Here is a 21,872-nt window from a genome sequence, read left to right as displayed (position 1 = left end):
TTCGAGAGAGAGAGAGAGAGGTGACAGTTGCCTGTGTGGATTAGCCTACCTGCGTCTGTGCATCTCTCCAGTAGGATATTAATCTATTTTATTAATAAAAGTCACGGGGCAGCATTCTCAAGAAGTTTGGATCCCTCAGAATTTTTGTACACGTGCGCAGCGCATTTTTATTTTGGTCACAAACCAAAATAATAGACATGATTTTCTCAGGCCACATGTAAAATCATATGAATTGTTATAAAGATTATTACAATGAATACGTATGGATGGCAGTTGATTACAATATTTCAGTTTATTTCCATCATTAGTAACAGTTTCCCCTGTGGGACAAATAAAGTTAATATTAGTCGTATATTAATAATAGGCTACTTCATTAACTTTGTTATTTACTATCCCTGTTGTATAATAATCGTCATAATCGTAAAACCGTGATTATTCCTCAGACAATAACCATACCAACAAAATCTATAATCGTTGCATCGTTGTGAAAGTGAATCATGAGCGGTGATGCAGCCGGAATTTCAGTGCATCTCTAATTATTGGTGACATTAGAAATGGATATTATATAATAGCTGCTTTTTTGAACATTTTAGCAATTTAAAATTATTAAAAAATGATTTTTTACACGGCACCCCGGTTGGGAAACACTGCTCTAAATAATGCCGCGAGTGGGGCTTGAGGAAGTGACCTGATGCAGCCCCTGAAGCCAGACACAGGAAACAGAAATACTGCAAAATAATAATAATAATAACAAAATAACGTTATAACATTTCGTTTCGTCTTGTTTTGGTCAACGAAAAGGAAGAGACATTTTAGCATAGTTTTTATTTTGTAAACCACATTTCGTCTCGTTTTTATTCGTCAACAATATTACATGACCAGCATTTTCGTCTCGTCTCGTTTTCGTCACGTGATAAAGGTTCGTTGACGACGATATTTAGTCATAATTTTCGTTGACGAAAGCAACACTACAGCTACGTCAACTCAAATTCAGTTGTCAGTTGAACTTGGTCGACATCATGGTGAACGTTACCTCAGCGCAGATGAATTCTATCGTGTCATTGAAAGAAATACCATTCAGTCGTCGTTGCAATAAAGATAAATTGGCAATTAAAGAATTAGGACCACCAAGACCAAATTTAAATATCAAACAAGTATCTACAAAGGGCATAAAGTTGTATAAACGGGGATTTTCGAGGACGAAAATATGAGCGGAAAAAATGAGTGGAAGAAAATCAATTTGAAGGGGTGACCTATCCTCATTAATCATGCAAATATTTGCCCCCCCTGAGAGAATTTAATGCACAATTTATGAATCTGTAAATGTCTGACCAAACAATTAAAATGTTAATTATGCAAGAAAACCTTGTGCTTTGGTCATCCGAACAACTTATTTAGACTTTATTTAATGAGTAGATTATGCACACATTTGAATAAAGCCAAATCATTTTTTTGTAATAAGTAAATACGTTCGTTGACTTGAGACATAACACATAAGACACTCTTTTTCACCACCTGCTGCCGTATTTATGTAATATGAAGAAATGGTCACTGAACGAATCAGTGAACGAATCATTTTGGTGAACGAACTGAAAATGAACGAATTTCTTGAAAGAATCAAAATTTCCATCACTAATCTACAACATAATCTGTGTCTCATTGTGTGAACATGCATACACTGTTACTTAATAGATACTGTGTTAAGTAATATAGTTCAACCTTTTCATTACTGTGCGTGCGTGTGTGTGGCATCATATTCTCCATCATGGAACTGTTCTGATGTCAGCCATACATTTCATGTTGGCTGAGACTCCTGACAGCATAGAAGCCGTGAAGGCCTTTAAGTGCACAATTGAGAAATTTTTTTTAATTCAATTTAAGTGAACAATCTTTTTTTTTTTTTTTTAAATAACCTTTGCTGCATGTGGATTCTCACCTCTTTGTGAGAATCCACATCCACAAGGAAGGAAGTGAGACCAAGTGGCCATATCTTAACAGAAAGAGAAGAGAAAGTGAAACCGAGGATTGAGATCTCAACTCAGTGAAGCAGCCGTAATGACATTGTGTGCAAAAATAAATGGCTTGTTTTGTGAATACTCTACGCCACGAATACTAGTGGTAAAATCCTGGAAAATCGGACTCATATATCGCATATATCAGTACATAGTGCTGGTGTATATTTTATGGTAAGTTGGTTAAGAAACATTCTTAGAAAATACTTCACAGTCAACAATTTACAATGTTGTCTTTATCAAACTTAAATGCTATCTAAACACATGACAAGCACACTATTAATTTCAAACACCTTCAAAGAAATCCAGCATATAATAATGTTTAATTGTGTTGATATGTACAGGTATGTGGCTTGGAGGGGAGGCCACCAGGACACTGACACTGTTGTCAGCTCTGTCACAAGCAAAGTGAAAGGCATAGCTTTAACAAACACCAGCGGGCTTGGTGAACAGGTTTGGGATGTGGCTGACTACATCGTCCCACCTCAGGTAGTCTGGTTATAGATTTTTTGTTTTTTTGTTTTTGCACAACTGAACTCTCTACAGTCCCAACACATCACCTCATGGTTTACAGTGAAGTTACTGGCTGAAGTATATTTTTGAGTCCTCATACACTGTTTTGTTTGCTCTAGTCTACAGTTTAAAATGTCAATACTTTTTTATACTATAGTGAAGTGGTTCTGATTCGGTTTTTTGTGTTATTCAGGGTGTCCGCGGGTCCTTAAAAAGTCTTAATGTCTTCAATAACGTTTTCCTAATATAAGGCCTTAAAAAGTCTTAAAATGTCTTAAATTCGGATTCGATGGGTTTTAATTATTTTTGGTCTCATTACCGCTAAAATATCTTCAGTCTGACGGAGCTAATGACTTTACAATCATTGGACAGACCGAAGCGGTAAATTACTGCGTCATCAGAGAGAACTGCAGTAAGTTAGCAGAATACAGAACACAAGCTCGCGCTGCTGAGGCTCACTCTGTTTGTCTCGAGACTTCAGAACAAATGAGCGTGACCGCACACATAAACTCAGAAGAAACACTCTGAGGTAACAATTCTAAATGTTTAGTTTATTCATAACATGATATAGTTAAGTAACACCATGACAAGTGAGCTATTTTGCTCAATATTCTCACGACGCAAAAACAAACAAACATTCAAAACAGCTACAGAGTGCATGCATTACGTGAAGTCCAGTGCGCTCTGCCTGATCACTGCTTGATTCAGTCTATTAAAATACATTCAGAATGATCACAAACTCAAGACATGGGGGCAGAAAATGTGTATATTTATACCACTTCATATAGTTAATCAAGTTCACACGGAAGAGTGCCTTTTTTCTCCAAAAATTACCATATACAACTGTGACAACAATTACAACAGTTCAATAAACTAGAAGGTTTATTAAGAGACTTACGTTTTAGACACCATATTGCCTGTTTTTGTACTATTTCGCCAACAAAATAATTCCAAACAAAGCTACAGCGCTGTTTTGCGTCTCTGAGCAACATGACAGTGTTTCGTTCCTGAATGAATCAACTGTTTAAATGATTCGGTTCAGTCGCAATGACTCACTTAACAGTGACTTACTGCCACCTGCTGGCGCTTTTAATTTCACATTTAAAGTATCTTTTCATTTTTAAATGATTTCAAATATCAGTATTCAATGTTTTGTTTAATATATCAAAACCAAAACCAAACAAAGTAGTTTCGCTTTCACAACGAAGCACACAGCGTCTTCAGGACATGGCGGCAGCGGCAACAATACTACAGTGAGAATAAAAAGTTACGCCTTCTTTCTTTGCATGAACATTTGGGCGGCGTTATGCAAATCTTCCCACAGTGAGGTAGATATGTGGGGGCGTGTTAGAACGAGCCGTTTTAGGTAGGTGTGGTTAACCTTTATAAAGAGTATCTCTTTTGATTTGACTTTAGTCTTTTCAAGTCTTTTAGTCTTCTTTATGCACCAAGAGTTTGTAACACTCCAAAGAGAAAGGAAAAATTTAAATCGCATCATATGACCCTTTTAAAATATTTACAGTCATAAGGTACCAGCTCAGAGAACGGACTCGGATCCCCCGAAGTAAGCCAAGTTTCAGTGACAAACAAGAAGTCAAGGTCGCAAGAAGTAAAAAAGTCATTAAGGATAAACATATTGTTTACCATTGATCTAGCGCTGATCAGAGCCATCCTGATCTGCAGCGAGTCCACGATCGGCTGGAACACATTCTGCCTTGGCGGAGACGAGGGGAGCAAAACATTGGAGGTTGATCTGGCCGATCTGACACAATCTGTAAAATCCACACGTACGCTGGCTCCAGTGAACGTCGCACAAAGAAGCGATTGAAATGTGCCTCATAAGCGTGTAGGCCCACGCCAGACAGGGATCCCAATTTAGACAACAGAATCCGCTTGAGCTTGACCACGATACCTCCACGTCATCCCCGTCTCCTGTGGCACTTCCTCGCCGGTAAAAGGCACGGTGCGTGGCCCAAATAATCAGGTATAGCCGTCAATGATGGCGGTGGAACAAACAGACTACCACTTTGGACATGATTAAATAGCTGTTTGGTGGTATATTTAATGTCAAGCAGAGTTTGTCTATCATACGTTAAAAGTGACGAAGCATTTCGTAAAATAACAAACATAAAACATTCGAGATGTAATGATTGACCGCGAGCCGGTTGAAAATCGATTCAAATATGTGACGATTCAAATTGGTTGAGATGCTAAACAAATCGCGATACAGTTGGGGGTAGGAGTTTATATGAATGTATCTCTGAGGGGAACTAACTGTCTTTAGAAAAGTTTACGTGGTATTTTCTGTTCATCTTGCCTCCTGAACATTTACTGTATAGTTTGTAATCATGAGAAAATCAAATCATGAAATCAAAATCATGAATCGAATCGAATCATGAGTTGAGTGAATTGTTACATCCCTATAAAACATAGTAAAATAAACAAACGGGAAGACACCCCAGGCAGCGAACGGCAAGCCACACACATCGGTGCCATCGTCCAATCCAATGTAGTATGGATGTGACATGGTCAAGATCATTAAAGAGCAGATCATATGGGTTTTCGAAAAATATCTCTTTTGCAGTTTGTAAGGTAGCTATCCTTCAATGTAAACAGTCTGCAAAGTTGTTAATCAAAAAAGTGCATGATAAATAAAGATATTGTCTCTCAAAAGGAAGAGTCGTCTCAGAATCACCTTAACGAGTTGTCATATTTTCGAATCTTCTGCCCGTTACCGGTATACGTCACTGGGTAACATATTAGCATAATCCCCGCCTGCCCACGAAATACGAACACTCTCTGTGTCGAGAAGATGCTATGTTCCACGATAACACAGCAATACAATTCGAACCTTTTGTTGTGCTCGTTATTTTTCCAAGGACTGCTTCTCTAATCTTGCCTTTTATCTTTGTTGGCTTCTAATCTTCTTTATTTGGACCAACAACCGTCTCCAAATCACAACCTATAAGTATGATTGATACGTTATGTGTACATTTTCAATTGAGTGCTCAAAATATATATATATTTTTTGTGCTAATATGTGATGAATACCTAGTGTAGCTTTAGGTTTCCAGGTAAAGCACAATATTACTGTTTTACTGAAATAGTTCTGATAATTCGCTGTGAACCCACAATTTCCTAATGTGTCAATTAATGTAGACTGTCGTTGTTCTAATTAGCCTGCTTCGTTTAATAATAAATAATGCAGTGTAGCGCACAGACTTTATAATCATTGTGAAAGTGTTGTTTATGTAGTTATAGGGTTAACGCAGAGTAAAAGACCCGGTAGAGAAAGACAGTTAGTCTGGTGCGCATGTGATACAGCTGTTCTGTGTTATAATTAAAGGTTAAGACACAGAGTGTCTTTTGTCTGTCGTTCTTCAGACATTACAGTAGACATATTTTGGTTTTCAAACTGTATTGTTTCATCAGTTAGTTACGTTAGCACTCGGCTAACGTATCCACCATTATTGTTTTGTTAAGTGTTTACAGTTTAGCAGCTAAACTTTAGCTGTGGGCACGATTCGCTTGCATAAGTGTTAAACAAAATGTTTTTATGTCATTATTTTAAGAACTGATTGGAGCACTATAGTATTGTTTTATGTAAAGGTGCATGCTAGGGTTGCCAGGTTGTCACAACAAAACCCGCCCAATTGCTACTCAAAACTAGCCCAATCGTGTTTCGAGGATGGTCCCCCTTTAAAAATCGCGTTCTGGGGTGAAAAATACACGCTTTCAGTCGGGGTTCCCCTGGTAAATTCGCATTCCAGTGCCTAAATATGATGTTATTGGGGTCGCTACAACCCACGACATCAAAAATAACCACAGACTTGGCAACACAGATGTTAGCTCTCGCTAACTTGCTCAAGCGCTCCTCTTTGGTCAGCTGGCCAAGCTGGTTGTGATTGGCACAATCAGAGAAGAGTAGGCTCATGGAAGGGAGGGATTTACAGACATTTCGCTCAGAACTGAATCGAACGAACTGTTTCGAAATCATGGACAAATGACTCTATGTATAAATGTATATTCTGGGAAAATTACAGTGTTTTCTGACCTTAGATGCATTTAAACCTGTTGTAGGGGACTCCAACACAATATTAGGACACTTAAAAAAAACATATGACCTGCTCTTTAAATGTAAATGATCACTTGAAATTGGAGTCAGATTGAACACGGAGCTAGACTAAAATTTAAACAAAATCCTGATCAATTTAGAAGCGCAAGTAAAAGACCGAATACGCATGTAACCTTCGACCAGGCTGCTGGATTCCGCTTTTTGGGCCAGTGGGTGGAGTCTTACACCTACAATTGATTTACCTGTTTTTTTAGTGTTCCGGTCATAACATGTGAAAGTGAAACCATCCATGTTCAATACAGTATCCTCACGCAACCATGTTTTAGTAAAACATAAGCTTGTGTTCTGATCAACACAGAAAGTTAATCCATTTTATTCCGCAATGACCACCCTTTTGACAAAACAAAAGCAGGTAAAGAGAGCCTACTTCCCTGTCTTCTCACCCTGTTCCTGATTCCACCTTTAGTCCCCCTTTTCCGAAGGATTCTTATCCTTAGCAAATGCTTGGGGATTAGATCCAGAAGTGGTGATATAGTTGATATTTTAGATGAGGCTTTTCGAAGAACTATGCTCATCTAGCGTAGGTCAGGTCAGCCAGAGCGTAAATTATAATAACTGAGTTGATGGTTTGTAAATCTGCCAGTGAACTCCAGCACAACCAAACAGGTTGAACCCAGAAAAAAATCCACAGAAACAAAGTCCAGTGTTTCAAAGTCATACACATCATGGTAAACTGCACAACTTGTGCATCGAGCTCTAAGTCCAAAACAGGAACAACAGACATTAAAGGCATGTGCGGTAGTGGTAGCCCAAACCTACTGGTCCATCCAGCTCCGGAACAGCTCACAATCCTCCTGCTGTGCCTGGAGGAGGATCTGGAACTGACGTTCCTGATCATTCGTCATGTCCAGTAGCGCCAGATGGTGTTCATGGTGGAGGCTTGTGCATTTTATTAACAAACAAAGGAACATAAAGTTGCTCTGGGTGCATTTCCATAAACAGTCACTTTTCAGATCAAGTACTGCCTTTCTCGGTTTTCCGCGGCTCCACAAACATGCACAATCTCAGGCCAATCTCTCTCTCTCGCTTCCCATTTCCTGGTGGCTTTTTATTCGGTCTCTCCATGCCAATTACTGCAATCAGACACAAGTGTTGTCATTTTGCACTTGACCTACTCACTTGCCACTCGTCTCCCGTAACGCCTGTTTCACACCTACTCTGTCTGCAGTGCGTATGCAGTCCGTGTGCGTTACGTATGTGGTGCAGAAGCAGCACGGACTCATTGTGCTTTCACACAGGACGCGTTTGCAGTTCGCTCCTGATCCGCGGCTGTATATCACAAACACAACATTTATCCATTATTTTGATTTCAAATCCAAACGTAGTTAGCCTATACTGAAAGTGCTTTTTCAGTATTGTGATCCTCTTTTATCACAGTACAGTTAACACAATCTTTCATAGATATATTCACGTTTAAACTCAATTAATAGCAGCGTATTAAATGCATTTGACTTTTAGATGTGTATATTAAGTTGCTCAAGCAAGTGGAAACACATTTAAATACAGCATATAGCTTTCTTGTGTTAGGTTATCACAAATATTTTAAATTAAAACTTACCACTGACAGAAACAGTCGGCTCTCGTGCCTTTTACATTTAAAACTTTATTACAAACAGTCCAGCGGGTCTTTTTCTACCTCCACAAGACACACGTGTATATGTTGCCTTTTATATCTAAAAGTGCACTTTTATTTGTTTTAAACCTAGCCAAAAAGCCCGTGAAACACAGTAGACTTTAATTATATCTGTTTATTGTGAAATTACTACATTTCAGTCTCAATCCATGTTCATTTTTACCGCGAACAAAGCGCTGTCACTTTAATTCAGCGCGTGCAGCACAGCAAAAATAGACTCGGTGCGTAAACGATCGCTGCACTGCTGCAGACGCGCCGCTCCTGTAGCGCACTGCCGGATCGCAACCGCGTGCAGTGTGAAAGCTCTAATCCTTTAACATGGGTGCGTAAAAAAACCCCGCAATGCACACGCACTGCAGACGGAGTATGTGTGACCCCTTATTGACACTGCACACGTCTGCGGCGCGTTACGGCTCCGAAGAGGTTTTGTTACGTCCTCCATGCGGTGCCAACTCACACCAGAAGCGGATCAGAAGCGCAGCGGTAGGATTCGCGAGACCACGTGATTTGCCTGTCAGATGTTGTGTGGTTGCGCATTGTCCTTGTAAAAAGGATTTGTGATGTCATATAACATGTGTTTTTGTATTGGATGAAGGATGAACAGCTCATCGTCCATTTCAGGCCTCCTGCCAAGGATATATGACCGTGAAATACGATCTGGTGTAAACACAAGCATTCCGGTAGCCGCGTCGGAGCCGTAACGCACCGCAGACGTGTGCAGTGTAAATAAGGGGTGAGGGGTGAAACAGGCGTAACTATCTGCTGCTGTAGACCTCGCTGAACCACGCCCCCCACGCCACATGCTCGTTTAATGCACTTAAATGGCAAACGGTCCAGCAGAAGTTTCGATTTGAGCCATTCACTATAGGCTTTTCATTTTATAGGCTTTTGGTGTGCTAATTGTGAAGGCTTGCACAGCGACCGTAAGGCTGTTTAAAATGCTTGACCACTCTCCAAACTTAGGAGAAGTGATTAGTCAGCATACCTCTTTCTATTTTTGTTGTTTAGATTTTTATTTGCTGCCTGAAGGATTGTTTCATTTACGATCTATTGCAATCTTATTTTTATTCGTTATCATTTGTATTTTGATTCTACTTATTTGAAATTAGAATAATAGCTGTCGGCTAAGAAGCTGCTTTTGATATTTGTATTGCTTGTTTACAGCACTGTCCCACAGTAGTTTCGATTTGAGCCATTTGCCTGCTATAGGCTTTTGGTGTCCAAACCTGTTTTCCCTCAAGAGTCGATAAGTTATGTATTTATTGCAAAATCCGCTTTTACATGGTGTTTGAACATAAATGTGTGTTGGCAGTGTGTGAAAACAACCACTCTACAATGATAAAATATCCCCCCATATTAATTTTTTTAATCCCCATTAATCCAAATCAGTCTCATTAGACATGCCATTTTGATTCTCTGGGCAGTGTGACGTCACACTGCTTAGGCCCTGCCCATGGCCGATGACTGACAGTCCTGCATTGCCATAGTTACCGCCCTCAGCCAGTTTTCTTTGGTTGTATGCTGTTCTCCATTTTTCTCTGCGCTCGACCACTCGAGCAGTTGTAATGTCAACAATGTCTCGAAAGCAATCCCAGTGTTCTGTGTTTGGATGTAATGTCATTAACATCAGAGCCATTGAGGATGCAGTGGATTAATTTGCTTTTTGAAGGTTATGTGCCTCAAAATCTACCTAAATACGTTTATGTCTGCACAAATAATTTCACTTCAGACTGCTTTGTGAACAAGGAGCAATACAAGGTAGGCTTGGTGCTTAGCTAACGTTTTAACTCTATTTGTGAGCATTTGTGAAGTGCATAGCGAATGTTATGAAAGTATTTGTGTGTATACGTGTTGCTCATCCGTCACTGCAAATAAGTACATAAATGTATCAAATAAGCATTCCGAGACATCCTGGTTCATTCTCATAGGTGTTTCTTCTGCCGGAGTCTCTCCTTCCTCTGTGTCTGACTCTGGTTCATACATGTACAGCTGAACACCAGTTTTCCCGCTCTCGGTCATGTTGCTTCTACCAGCTGTTTATTGCTGTAGGTATGCAAAGCAGAAATGTATACACTACTCTCTCTTCTGAAGACGGGGCAGGAATATGTAGCTCATTTGCATTTAAAGTGATACACAGACAGCAACGCTAACTTGCTGCATCCTATCTGCACCTCTTTCTTTTTCTGTGCTTCTCTGGAATTGTCAGTGAGCTGTCAACAATGCAAACTTCATTCCAGCAATCGCTTCGCAGTCTACTCTTAGTATTTTGGGCTTCACTGACACCTGCAGATCATCAGGTTGGGAGGGATGGGGGCACTTGTCCCCTCATTTCTTTTTTGCTCATATCTCTACAACTGTACAGGTTAAAATCTAAATTCTTTCTTCTCTGCTTCAAGCTGAACAAAACCGATTTTTGCCATGCATAAAATTATTCCACCATTTCGAGCTTCTTTATAAACCTGCATTTTCAAACTTGTCCTAGCCCATTTGTCCAATTAACACCAAATTTTCATCTAGAGACCCTGATGACAAAAAGTTATCAAAAGAATTTTGATTCATTAAACGGTTTAGAGGTTATAGTGTTATAAGTGCATGGAGCTATGGCTACAAAATGTATTGGCATATATCTTCTAAACGGTTTGACCAGGGCCGTGCAAAGACCTTTGGAGGGGCAGGTGCTCAAAGTATAAAAAGGGATTGATAAGTAGCCTATAAATCGGAGGATGAGAAAATCAGTATAAGCCTGTTTTATCAGTGTTGTGATAATTATTTTTAAGGCACTCTGTTTTTTAAATAAATACTGTAATAATAAAAGTTCAAAGTAATAGTTTGTAGTCAGATAACATAAAGACAAGACCCCTCGACACCCTTTAAACATTTCCCAATCAAACAGCAAGAACAGGCACCTTTGTTTGTGTGTAGAACGCTAGCTGCATTTTTTATATTTAATTTTAAAGAAATGTAATTTCGTCCCCCGCACTTTATTCGGGCCGGTGTGTTCACATAGAGGTTTCTAGATTTAAATTCAAAGAGGCAGCATCGATAGTCTATGCATGACCTGACCTTTTATTCGTATCCAAAATGAGGAGAATATGAATATCTGGATGCAGTGTATGTTTAATTCATACTCAAAGCCGGAGGGCGCTCTCGAGCAGAAAGTCCAAAACAGACTCATAGAAGGAATGACTTATGACGTGCAGGAAACCCTAATATGGACAAAGGTTATGCTGTAGCTGAGCTGAATAAAAAGCAGAAAAAAATGTGGACTATAAACACAAGATTGCAAAAATATACAGTTTGTGTTTTTCAAGTTATCTCCAGGTAATAAATAAACTATATGAATAATGCAGTACTGATTGACATATTATTTACTATAGAAACTATAAAATATATTTCCTGCATTATTCTGTGATAAAAATGGGGAAAAGGTGTTCGTAGTAGCCTTTATAAACCAATCATAAAATTGTCATTAGGAAAATATTGAACAAAAATATTATAGCTCCTTGCTGCAGCTACTTCCACAGGCTACACGCAACAATATAAACAACAGCTGTGCATGCTCTCTTCACGTCGTTCTTGTAAAATACTAATAATTTAATAATATAAGTAAACAAGCACACCGCTCTGCTGAGAACTCCACTTACTTAGCCATGGACATTATGAAGGCATCCTGGTAGTGCCTAAATTAAAGGTGTCTGCACGTGAGGGATCGTCCCGGATGAGATCGTCAGGTGAAAGGTCATCATCATGTGGATAATTTTATTTACAACTAAATTATTATTCATTAGTTTTACTAATAGTTAGATTGGGCAGGCCTTCACAAAACGGCGTTTAATTACAAAAAAAATATTGCCTTGACAAAAGGGCACTTTGGGCATCAAGGGGAAAAGGGGCAGGTGCTCAAGCACCCACTGCACCCCGCTCTGCACGTGCCTGCTGCAGAGCACAAATTCCGAATGGACACCACATAATACACAATATTTTATGACATGACACCCATATCTTGTACCTAACCTGCCTAAAAAGATATGTTTATGATGTGTGTAAAGATAATCGATTATGCTAACATGTGTTGGTTCACCCTCAGCCTATGGTTAGTGGTGCCATCTAGCGACTTGGTGTGGAGCTCCTGAGCCCACAGTATTCTTTAAAAAAAAAAATTTTTTTTAACTAAGTAGTGCTGAAATTAAGTATTGGAGATGTAATGTAGGGAAGGAATGACATTGGAAATCATATTCAACATCAGCATAAGACAGCTTTGTACAAAGTAACAACCTATTTACATATGCATTTAGTTATGCCACAGCCATATCTGCCTGTAGCCCAAGACTGGTTGCCCACTGAAACAAAGCAGGGTGGAGCCTGGTCAGTAACAGGATGCAGGCCCAGCGTCAAGAGGGGGCTTGGGGGGGGGGTTAGCATCCTAAAACCCCCTGCAATGATTTAAAGGACCCACCCCTCCACCCCCAAAATACGATTTTAAATCCCACCAATCTTTCTTATGTGATGCACTCATGACATGTGATCCAGGAAAATCATAACGTCATTGGTGACGCGAGTACCCATCACTACACTATTTTGCCTCTCTAGGTTGGCGAAAGCAAATTCACTACACTATCATCATGGCTTTAAAAATCATGAGGAAGCATTTCAGGTTTCACTGATCACAGTTACATGTTTTTGCATGATGCAGGAGGACGATTCTTTCTTTCTGATGACCAACATGATCATCACACCAAACCAAACACAGTCAAAATGTGCAGAGGTGAGACATAAAGGAGAATGTGCTCTTTTTTCATCACTACTCTTTTCTGAGCTTCCAATTAGACACAGGCACAAAAACACAACTAAAATGACACTTTATTGTCTCAAATTCTTAGTAATGAAATGATGTACATTTTATAATTAAACTTTTAAACAAAATAAACCTGCAAGATTTGCATTTTGGACCTTAAGAGATACTGTGTGATACTGCTTAATTTGGCATCTCTAGAAGATTTTACTTTCTCTTCACACAGGATAGAAGGTCTATATAAATTCAGATATAGGGCCAGATATACTAACAGCTTGCACCAGCACAAACCCTTTTTTGGCACTATAAACTGCTGTCAGGATTTAGTATTGGCTTTGACTTAGTTTTACATTTGATAATTTTTATATCATATTACTTGGAATTGTTTTTAATTTCACTTAGTATCCAACCCGGAAATCCATTTGCACATCTGACATGAACTGCACCAAAGGCTTTAAGGATGCTCAAGGGAATGGTATGGCTCAATTTGTACAATGAATAAAAAAAAAAAAAATGTGACTTGAAATCTATGTAGTGCTGACTATTTAGAACTGCCTCTGTTTTTAGGTGTTCAGACAGGTAGATGTGTCCATTACTCGGACTCCGTGAAGACATGTGAGGTGTTGGGCTGGTGTCCAATGGAGAAGAAAGATGATCCTCCAAAGTAAAACTCCCACCACTCCCCAACTTAAACTTAACAAAAAACATTTTGATACACGTTTCTTAATTTCAGCGCTAAAGTTACTCATAATATTTGTGTTTTTGCCTTGATATCTCAGTCCAGCACTCCTGGCAGATGCTGAAAACTTCACCATATTCATAAAGAATAATATTCAATTCGCCAAATTTGAATTCAACAAGTATGTTCTTAAGAGATCATCTTTATCTAACACATATTGCACAACCATTTTTTCTGTATTGTAATTACACACCATGTGCAACAGATGTGCTAAAAATCAAACTCGTTAATTTTACTTAATAAACTGAGGTAATACAGTTCTCCTTATTTCTTAATTTCTTGCAGAAGGAATATCCTACCTAACATGAGCAGCTCCTACTTGGCAACTTGTGTGTTCAACAGAAATACGAACCCTAACTGCCCAATTTTCAGAATCAAAGATATTTTTGAAGAGACACAAGAGGATTTTCAGACCGTAGCAGTCTATGTCAGAAACTTAATTATTTATTTTTTTTACATTGATTTTATCATGGATAATCATTAATCCTCTTATGATACTGCATGTTGATAAATGCATGTATTTCTTTGCTGTAGGACTGACTGACATCTTTGCATGTTTTCTTTGCTCAGGGGGGAGTAATGGCAGTGCAAATCCAGTGGGATTGTGACCTGGATAAGGACTTGTGTGTTCCCCAGTATTCCTTCCGCAGACTAGACAAAAAGGACCCAAAAAGCAGTGAAACCCCAGTGCACAACTTACGGTAATAGGTGTTTGTACTGTAACTGGTAAAGATGATTCCTCAGAAGAAGTCAACACATGTTGAAAATAAATGTGCGGTTTTGTGAAATCTTTACAGGTTTGCTAAGTATTACAAGAACAGTGATGGCAAAGACAGCAGGACCCTGATAAAGGGATATGGTATTCGCTTTGACATTCTTGTTTATGGTGAGGTGAGTTTTCCGAGTGTTTGATGTTTTCGGTTGGGGGTGCTGTGTGTGTGTGTGTGGTCCTGATAAACCCTACGTTATGGGGACAAAACAAAGATGGTAATATCTGAAATCCTTGTCCTTGTGGGGAAATTGTTTGGTCCCCATTTGGAAACAAGCTTATATATCGTACAGAATGAAGTTTTTTTGAGAATGTAAAAATGCCTATTAGGGCTATGGAATGACCGCATAAAACATGGAAACCCAACGTGTGTGTGTGTGTGTATATATATATATATTTATTTATTTTTTTTACAGGCAACAAAATACAGCCATATAAAAACAATTCTCAGCGTGGGTGCACTCTTGTCATTTCTAAGAGTGGTAAGTACATTTTCTAAGGACAGAAATAGAATAATTAAGGTCTACACAACTAATGCTAATCTTTTTTTCAAATGATCTTTGTGTGGCACTGAAGGCGGATTACATTTGTGACTTCTTTGTTCGCTTTACTGCGAAAGCTTACACAAAGAAGAAATTTACATATCTTGATGAACATGAACTTGTGAGTATTTATTTTCTCACTCAATTTACAAATACAGAATTAAAATGAGTTATTCTAGCTGATTATTTGTTACGGAGCATTAAAGGGGTCCTATTATGCTTTTTCACTTTTTCAAATTAAGCTTTAGCGTTAGTTCTGGCAGGTCACGTGAGTCAAGCTTGCATCAGCTGATTCTCAGCTGATCACATCTACCTATAGGAATACGACACCTATCGCAGCATTCCTACATAAGCTGTATTCAGATCGACCTGCACAGTGCAAACAGCCAAAACCTGGATATTTTAGGCAATATTAAAATCCTGGCCGGGACGTGTCCCGTATGAACGGTGCATATGGCCAACCTAGCAACGAGTGTTATCACTATGTCAGGGACATGCTAGCTTTCCCAAGGCAGACGAACTTAGAGTGGTTACAATCATCCGGGTTTAAATCACGCTCAAATTGATTTGATATTAATGCAATATTTACACTGAGGCTGGCAGCAGGTGGCTATGGTAAGGGGCGTGACATTTCCCGACCAGACGCCGAATGCTGCCAGTCACAACACACACTGGCCAAGCGAACCGATCACAGCGCACACCGGCCCGGCTAACCGATCACAGCACACACCGGCCCAGCTAACCGATCACAACACACACTGGCCCAGCTAACCGATCACAGCACACACCGGCCCAGCTAACCGATCACAACACACACTGGCCCAGCTAACCGATCACAGCACACACCGGCCCAGCTAACCGATCACAACACACACTGGCCCAGCTAACCGATCACAGCACACACCGGCCCAGCTAACCGATCACAACACACACTGGCCCAGCTAACCGATCACAGCACACACCGGCCCAGCTAACCGATCACAACACACACTGGCCCAGCTAACCGATCACAGCACACACCGGCCCAGCTAACCGATCACAACACACACTGGCCCAGCTAACCGATCACAGCACACACCGGCCCAGCTAACCGATCACAACACACACTGGCCCAGCTAACCGATCACAGCACACACCGGCCCAGCTAACCGATCACAACACACACTGGCCCAGCTAACCGATCACAGCACACACCGGCCCAGCTAACCGATCACAACACACACTGGCCCAGCTAACCGATCACAGCACACACCGGCCCAGCTAACCGATCACAACACACACTGGCCCAGCTAACCGATCACAGCACACACCGGCCCAGCTAACCGATCACAACACACACTGGCCCAGCTAACCGATCACAGCACACACCGGCCCAGCTAACCGATCACAACACACACTGGCCCAGCTAACCGATCACAGCACACACCGGCCCAGCTAACCGATCACAACACACACTGGCCCAGCTAACCGATCACAGCACACACCGGCCCAGCTAACCAATCACAACACACACACTGGCCCAGCTAACCAATCACAGCGCACACCGGCCAAGCTAACCGATCACAACACACACAGGCCCGGCTAACCGATCACAGCACACACAGGCCCAGCTAACCGATCACAACACACACAGGCCCAGCTAACCAATCACAGCACATTTCGTATTTCCTTCATTTGATACAGGAACTATTTGAGCCGTTCATACCAGACTGCGGAGAGAGGTGTTGTAATAATGTAAAATATGTGAAAAATAATGTGTTGTTCTAATAAGCCTGTTCTAGTACACCCCCAAAACAAAATCAAGACTTTGTAAAAGAGCATAATAGGACCCCATTAAAGGGTTTAGTTCACCCAAAAATTAAAATTCTGTCATTAATTACTCACCCTCATGTCGTTCCAAACCCACAAGACCTCCGTTCATCTTCTGAACACAAATTAAGATATTTTTGATTAAATGTGAGAGCTCTCTGACCCTGCATAGACAGCAACGCAACTGTAATGTTCCCAGGTCCAGAAACATAGTTACGACATCGGTAAAACAGTTATCAGTCAACGTAATCAGGGTTGTTTACGCTCAGGGGATAGTATGTAATCTACCGTAAACGACGCTGATTACGTTGATAACGCTCAGGGTTTAAGTGCGCACATGTGTCGTGGTACTCCCCAAAACAGAGGACGATGGTAACTCGGGGAGAAGAATTGTTGAATAAATTGTTATTTTTGTTTTACTTTGCGCACAAAAAGTATTCTTGTAGCCAGTGTTGCCAACTTAGCAATTTTGTTGCTAAATTTAGCAACTTTTCACTCTACCCTAGCAACTTTTTCTTCCAAAAGCACCTAGCAAAAAATTTAGCTATTTTTAAAATGTATTTGCCAACTTTTAGCAACTTTTGTTAAGTGACTCAACAATAAAAAGGCACACATTTTCCATCTAAATTAAACAAAATGAGAAAACCAAAGATGCCTAGCAGTACACACATCACAGCAATTGCTCAATTTGATAATAATAATAATTTAATAATTGTTCATTGATACACCTTGTTAGTAGCTTGTACCTGCGATTGTTGACACTGTAAGAAAAATGTCTAGAAAAATGGAAAAGGTACTAGTAATTTTCCAGGACATTATATGTTATCCATTATTATCCATTGTAGCCCGACCACACCCGCGAACCGTACCCTAGTCCGCTTAAAAAGGGTGGTCTGGGGTACGGTTCAAGTGAACTCTGGTACGGTTCGCTGCTGATGTGAACGCAATCGTACCAAATCACGGAAGTGAACCGCTATTAATGACGTTTTATTTGATAAAAATGTATGTTTGTGTGTGTTTCACTCACTTTACTGTCGAGCGTGACTGACGCGCTGCAAGCAGAGAGCTGTATATCTCATTTCTGTTCACCTTCAGAGTTCTTTAGAGCATTTGCAGTACATTCGTAAGGCAGGCGTAAGTGCCGTTATGTACTGAAGCTTTGGAAACAAAACCAACGGTTCAAAAGCATAAATATAAAATTGAAGAGAGCAATGCTACGCATTTTGCCGTCTTCTCCTGTGCCTTCATTACTAAGCAATGGGGTAAACAGCTGCTGGCTTGATGACGTAAACGAACCGCGGTTCGGACCAAAATAATATAATGTGAACACAGTCCAGCGAGGGCAGGGGGAGGGGGGAGCAATCGAACTCGGGTTCAGACCAAGCAATCGAACGAAGTGTGAAAGCACCCTTAGAGTGTAGCATACTAACTAACTGCTAATACACTGCTTAAAACTATAATTGTTCAAAAATGTGTAAGTGTTCAATAATTCAATGTTGTATTTAAAAATACAGTTATATTTTATTATTATTTTACGTCATATTGTTTTACAAACAAATCTAAATGAACATATCAAAATAAAGTGAAACCTATATTTTTTGCTGAGATTTGATGTAGTGACACAATTTTGCGTCGTAATTACATAATGATGTCATCATGCAATGACATCACAACGTCATTTAGCAACAAATCAACCTTCCTTTTGCAACTTCCCCTGAAAATTAGTTGGTAACACTGAGCAAGACCGATACCATTGTCTCTCTTTCATTTCGGCTTGTTTGAAAGCTTGCACAAAGGCGATTCTGTGCTCCTATTGGCCAGTGTCACAGATGTGATGGAACTTGTCGTGTAAGACGGAAATTTTTTTTAAAACATGCTTGTCTTTCTGTGTTGACGTCATAAAGCATCGCAGAGGTGTCGTGCACTATGACACACTACACGAGATGAAACGATTGAATCGTGCGTCCCAACGCCCATTGTCGTATATGAATCCCTCACGACACCCTACGTCAAGCAGATCGTGGCAAAATCGGGCTAAAATCGTGTAGTCTGAACGGGGCTTTAGTCAAGTCAAATGTGTTATTTGTGACGATAAAACGAAGAGTGTGTGTATTAGCCTGCTTGTTAACACTGAAACTCCGTTTATTTAATTTAAGACTGTCATGCATCATCATTGAGCTGCAATTTAACCAACCAGTGGTCCTGTTTGTTCCAGGTATGTGTTTTATTCGGTTGTTGTCGTATTCTGTGTGTAAATCGTTAGCCGCTGGCATTAGCGCACGTGCTGAACTATGTGTTGCATCATTCGAGAGTTGCGTTTTCCTGTTCTGTCTTTCTTTTATACTAAAATATGTAAAATACTGGTCACTTGAGTTTACAGTTTCACTGCATTAATGTGATTTGATGAGAACTGAGAAGAAAAGGTACAGTTTTATAATGCTAGCGGCTAACAACACATACCTGGGACAAACAGAACTGCCGATTACATAGCACCCACTGTTGCCAACTAGTCTTCAGGGGAAGTTGCTAAAGGAAGGTTGATTTGTTGCTAAAAGTTGCTAAATGACGTGATGTCATTGCATGATGACGTCATTACGTAATCACGACGCAAAATTATGTCACTACATCAAATCTCAATAAAAAATATATTTGTATATGTTAATTTAGATTTGTTCGTAAAATAATATAAATGCATAATATAATGTTAAAATATAAATAACTTTTTATATACAACATTGAATTATTGAACATTAACACATTTTTGAACGATTACAAGTTAGCTTGTGAACTAGTAAAAGTACACATTCTGAACAATTAGTTTTAAGCAGTGTATTAGTAGTCAGTATGCTACACTCTAAGAAAAGAATTCACAGGTTTTTACCTGCATTTTAAATTACGCATTGTATTTTGTGTTTTTGGGTTAAAGGGTTACAACGGATGATGTCCTGGACAATTACTAGAAGCCTACCTTTTCCATTTTTCTAGATATTTTTCTTACAGTGTACTAACTGATCAACAATCATAGGTCCAACAAGGTGTCTCATAAATGAACAATTATTAAATTATTATTATTATTATCAAATTGAACAATTGCAAATAGCAGTAACTTAATTCACGTGATGTGTGTACTGCTAGGCATCTTTGGTTTCCTCTTTTTGTGAAATTTAGATGGAAAATGTGTGCCTTTTTATTGTTTAAATCACTAATCAAAAGTTGCTAAAAGTAGCCAAATAAAATTTAAAAATATCTAAATTTGTTGCTAGGTGCTTTTGGAAGAAAAAGGGGTAGTGGTAGGGTAGTCTAAAAAAAGTTGCTAAATTTAGCAACAAAATTGCTAAGTTGGCAACACTGGTCTTGCTAGGTGTAATTTTACAATGTAGGAAATGTTCGTGGAGCTACGGCAACAATACTCCTGCATTTATGATAAGGAACTACCGCGACACAGTGAAAAAAGGTTAAATAAAAACTATTTTACTTCAGTTCTCTTTGGCAGTCCATACCATCCTCTTCATACAATCCAAATTTGTGTCCATTGTCAGGTTTTCTTTATTTTTGGGGCTTTTCTGATGACAAGACAGGGCAAAACAAGCTGTTTGCTAGCCATTGTTTGTTTACGCTCATAGAACCTTCTGTTTTATCCGGTGACAGCACGCACGTCGTTAATGACGGCATGCGATGAATGCTCGGGTAGCATTGTATAGTCTGACATGTTTCTTGTTCACGACAAGATTTTATGAGTCAAAATCACATAATCTGACACAGTGACTGTCGTAACCGACAAAACAAATCGTGTAGTCTGAACGGGGCTTAACAGAACTAGAAGCTGACAGACAGAAGTAGTAAACTTGTGTGTCGTATAAAAGTTCAGCTTTGCCCTTGAAAACAATTCAAACTTAGTTAATAAGACATGAGATTGCTGCCAATTACATAGCACCACCCCTAATTTAATGAACCAGATTGCAAGCAGTGCAACAACCAATGGCGTGTTTTCCCAATTCATGCATGAATTTAACTTTATTTAAACTCCTTTACTTATGGAGGGTCAGAGAGATCTCAGATTTCATCAAAAATATCTTAATTTGTGTTCCAAAGATGAACGAAGATCTTAAGGGTTTGAAACGACACGAGGGCGAGTAATTAATGACAGAATTTTTTGGGTGAACTATCCCTTTAAAAATTAAGTAGCTTTTACACTTAACAATAGTTATTTGTTATCAAGGAACTAATAAGAGTTCTTTGTTTCATTTAGGAATCCAGTGAACCACCTATTGCAATGAGAGAAACTCTCTTTCCTACCTCCAGAACTGGCTATAATAGATTTACTTGATTCAGGCTTGTGTTTATCAAGAATCATGCTTATGATTATTGTGATTTTCTATTAATGTTTTCTTGAGCAAAATGTATTAGATTTTTTTTTCTTTTGCTCTATTTTTACTGCAGAAATAATTATATATGATATGAAGACAGTCCAACCGATTTTTAGCCTTATAATGACACACTATGATTAGACCAGACCACGAGACCACACACTTGCTTGATGATTGAAGGAACGATTTCACAGTGACACGAGATCTCATGGACACTCGCGAGATGGGTGACGTTCTCTGCTTTCGTGGCATGTTTGTGGCTGCCAAGTTTCAGCTACAGAAGCACGCAACATCCGGTGGGTGCCGCTTGCTCGCTCTCATTGGCTATCGCGGGTGTCACATCAGAGGCAGCCCGATCAAGACTCGTAAATATCAAACATGTTTGATATTTACGATTTGAGTTCGGCGACACTCCGTCTCGATCGGGAGCAGTTAAATAATCGTAATGACACCACACAATAGATGTGACAAAATCAGTCGAATCGGACCACACACCTTGATCATTCCGGGGTGCAAATCGGGCTTAAAATCGGCCTTAAAATCCTCTAGTGTGTGGCTAGC

The 21,872-nt window shown here is 39.5% G+C and overlaps 1 protein-coding gene across 1 annotated transcript; it reads left to right on the top strand.

Moving 5' to 3' along the window:
- The first annotated feature begins 2,055 nt into the window (after positions 1–2,055).
- Positions 2,056–21,372, top strand: LOC107574448 (P2X purinoceptor 4-like). The gene is made up of 12 exons (XM_016260885.1): positions 2,056–2,186; positions 2,357–2,501; positions 12,987–13,058; positions 13,488–13,560; positions 13,653–13,749; positions 13,865–13,945; positions 14,110–14,251; positions 14,395–14,525; positions 14,622–14,715; positions 15,010–15,075; positions 15,170–15,256; positions 21,194–21,372. Exons 1-12 carry the CDS (start codon positions 2,056–2,058, stop codon positions 21,269–21,271), a joined length of 1,197 nt encoding a protein of 398 aa, XP_016116371.1. The 3' UTR covers positions 21,272–21,372.
- Positions 21,373–21,872: the final 500 nt, after the last annotated feature.

This window comes from Sinocyclocheilus grahami, unplaced genomic scaffold, assembly GCF_001515645.1.
Source record: "Sinocyclocheilus grahami isolate Dianchi unplaced genomic scaffold, SAMN03320097.WGS_v1.1 scaffold2233.1, whole genome shotgun sequence".
NCBI classification, from domain to species: Eukaryota; Metazoa; Chordata; class Actinopteri; order Cypriniformes; family Cyprinidae; genus Sinocyclocheilus; species Sinocyclocheilus grahami.
The sequence above is the reverse complement of the archived record's forward strand: the minus strand, read 5'-3'. Positions and strand labels throughout refer to the sequence as shown.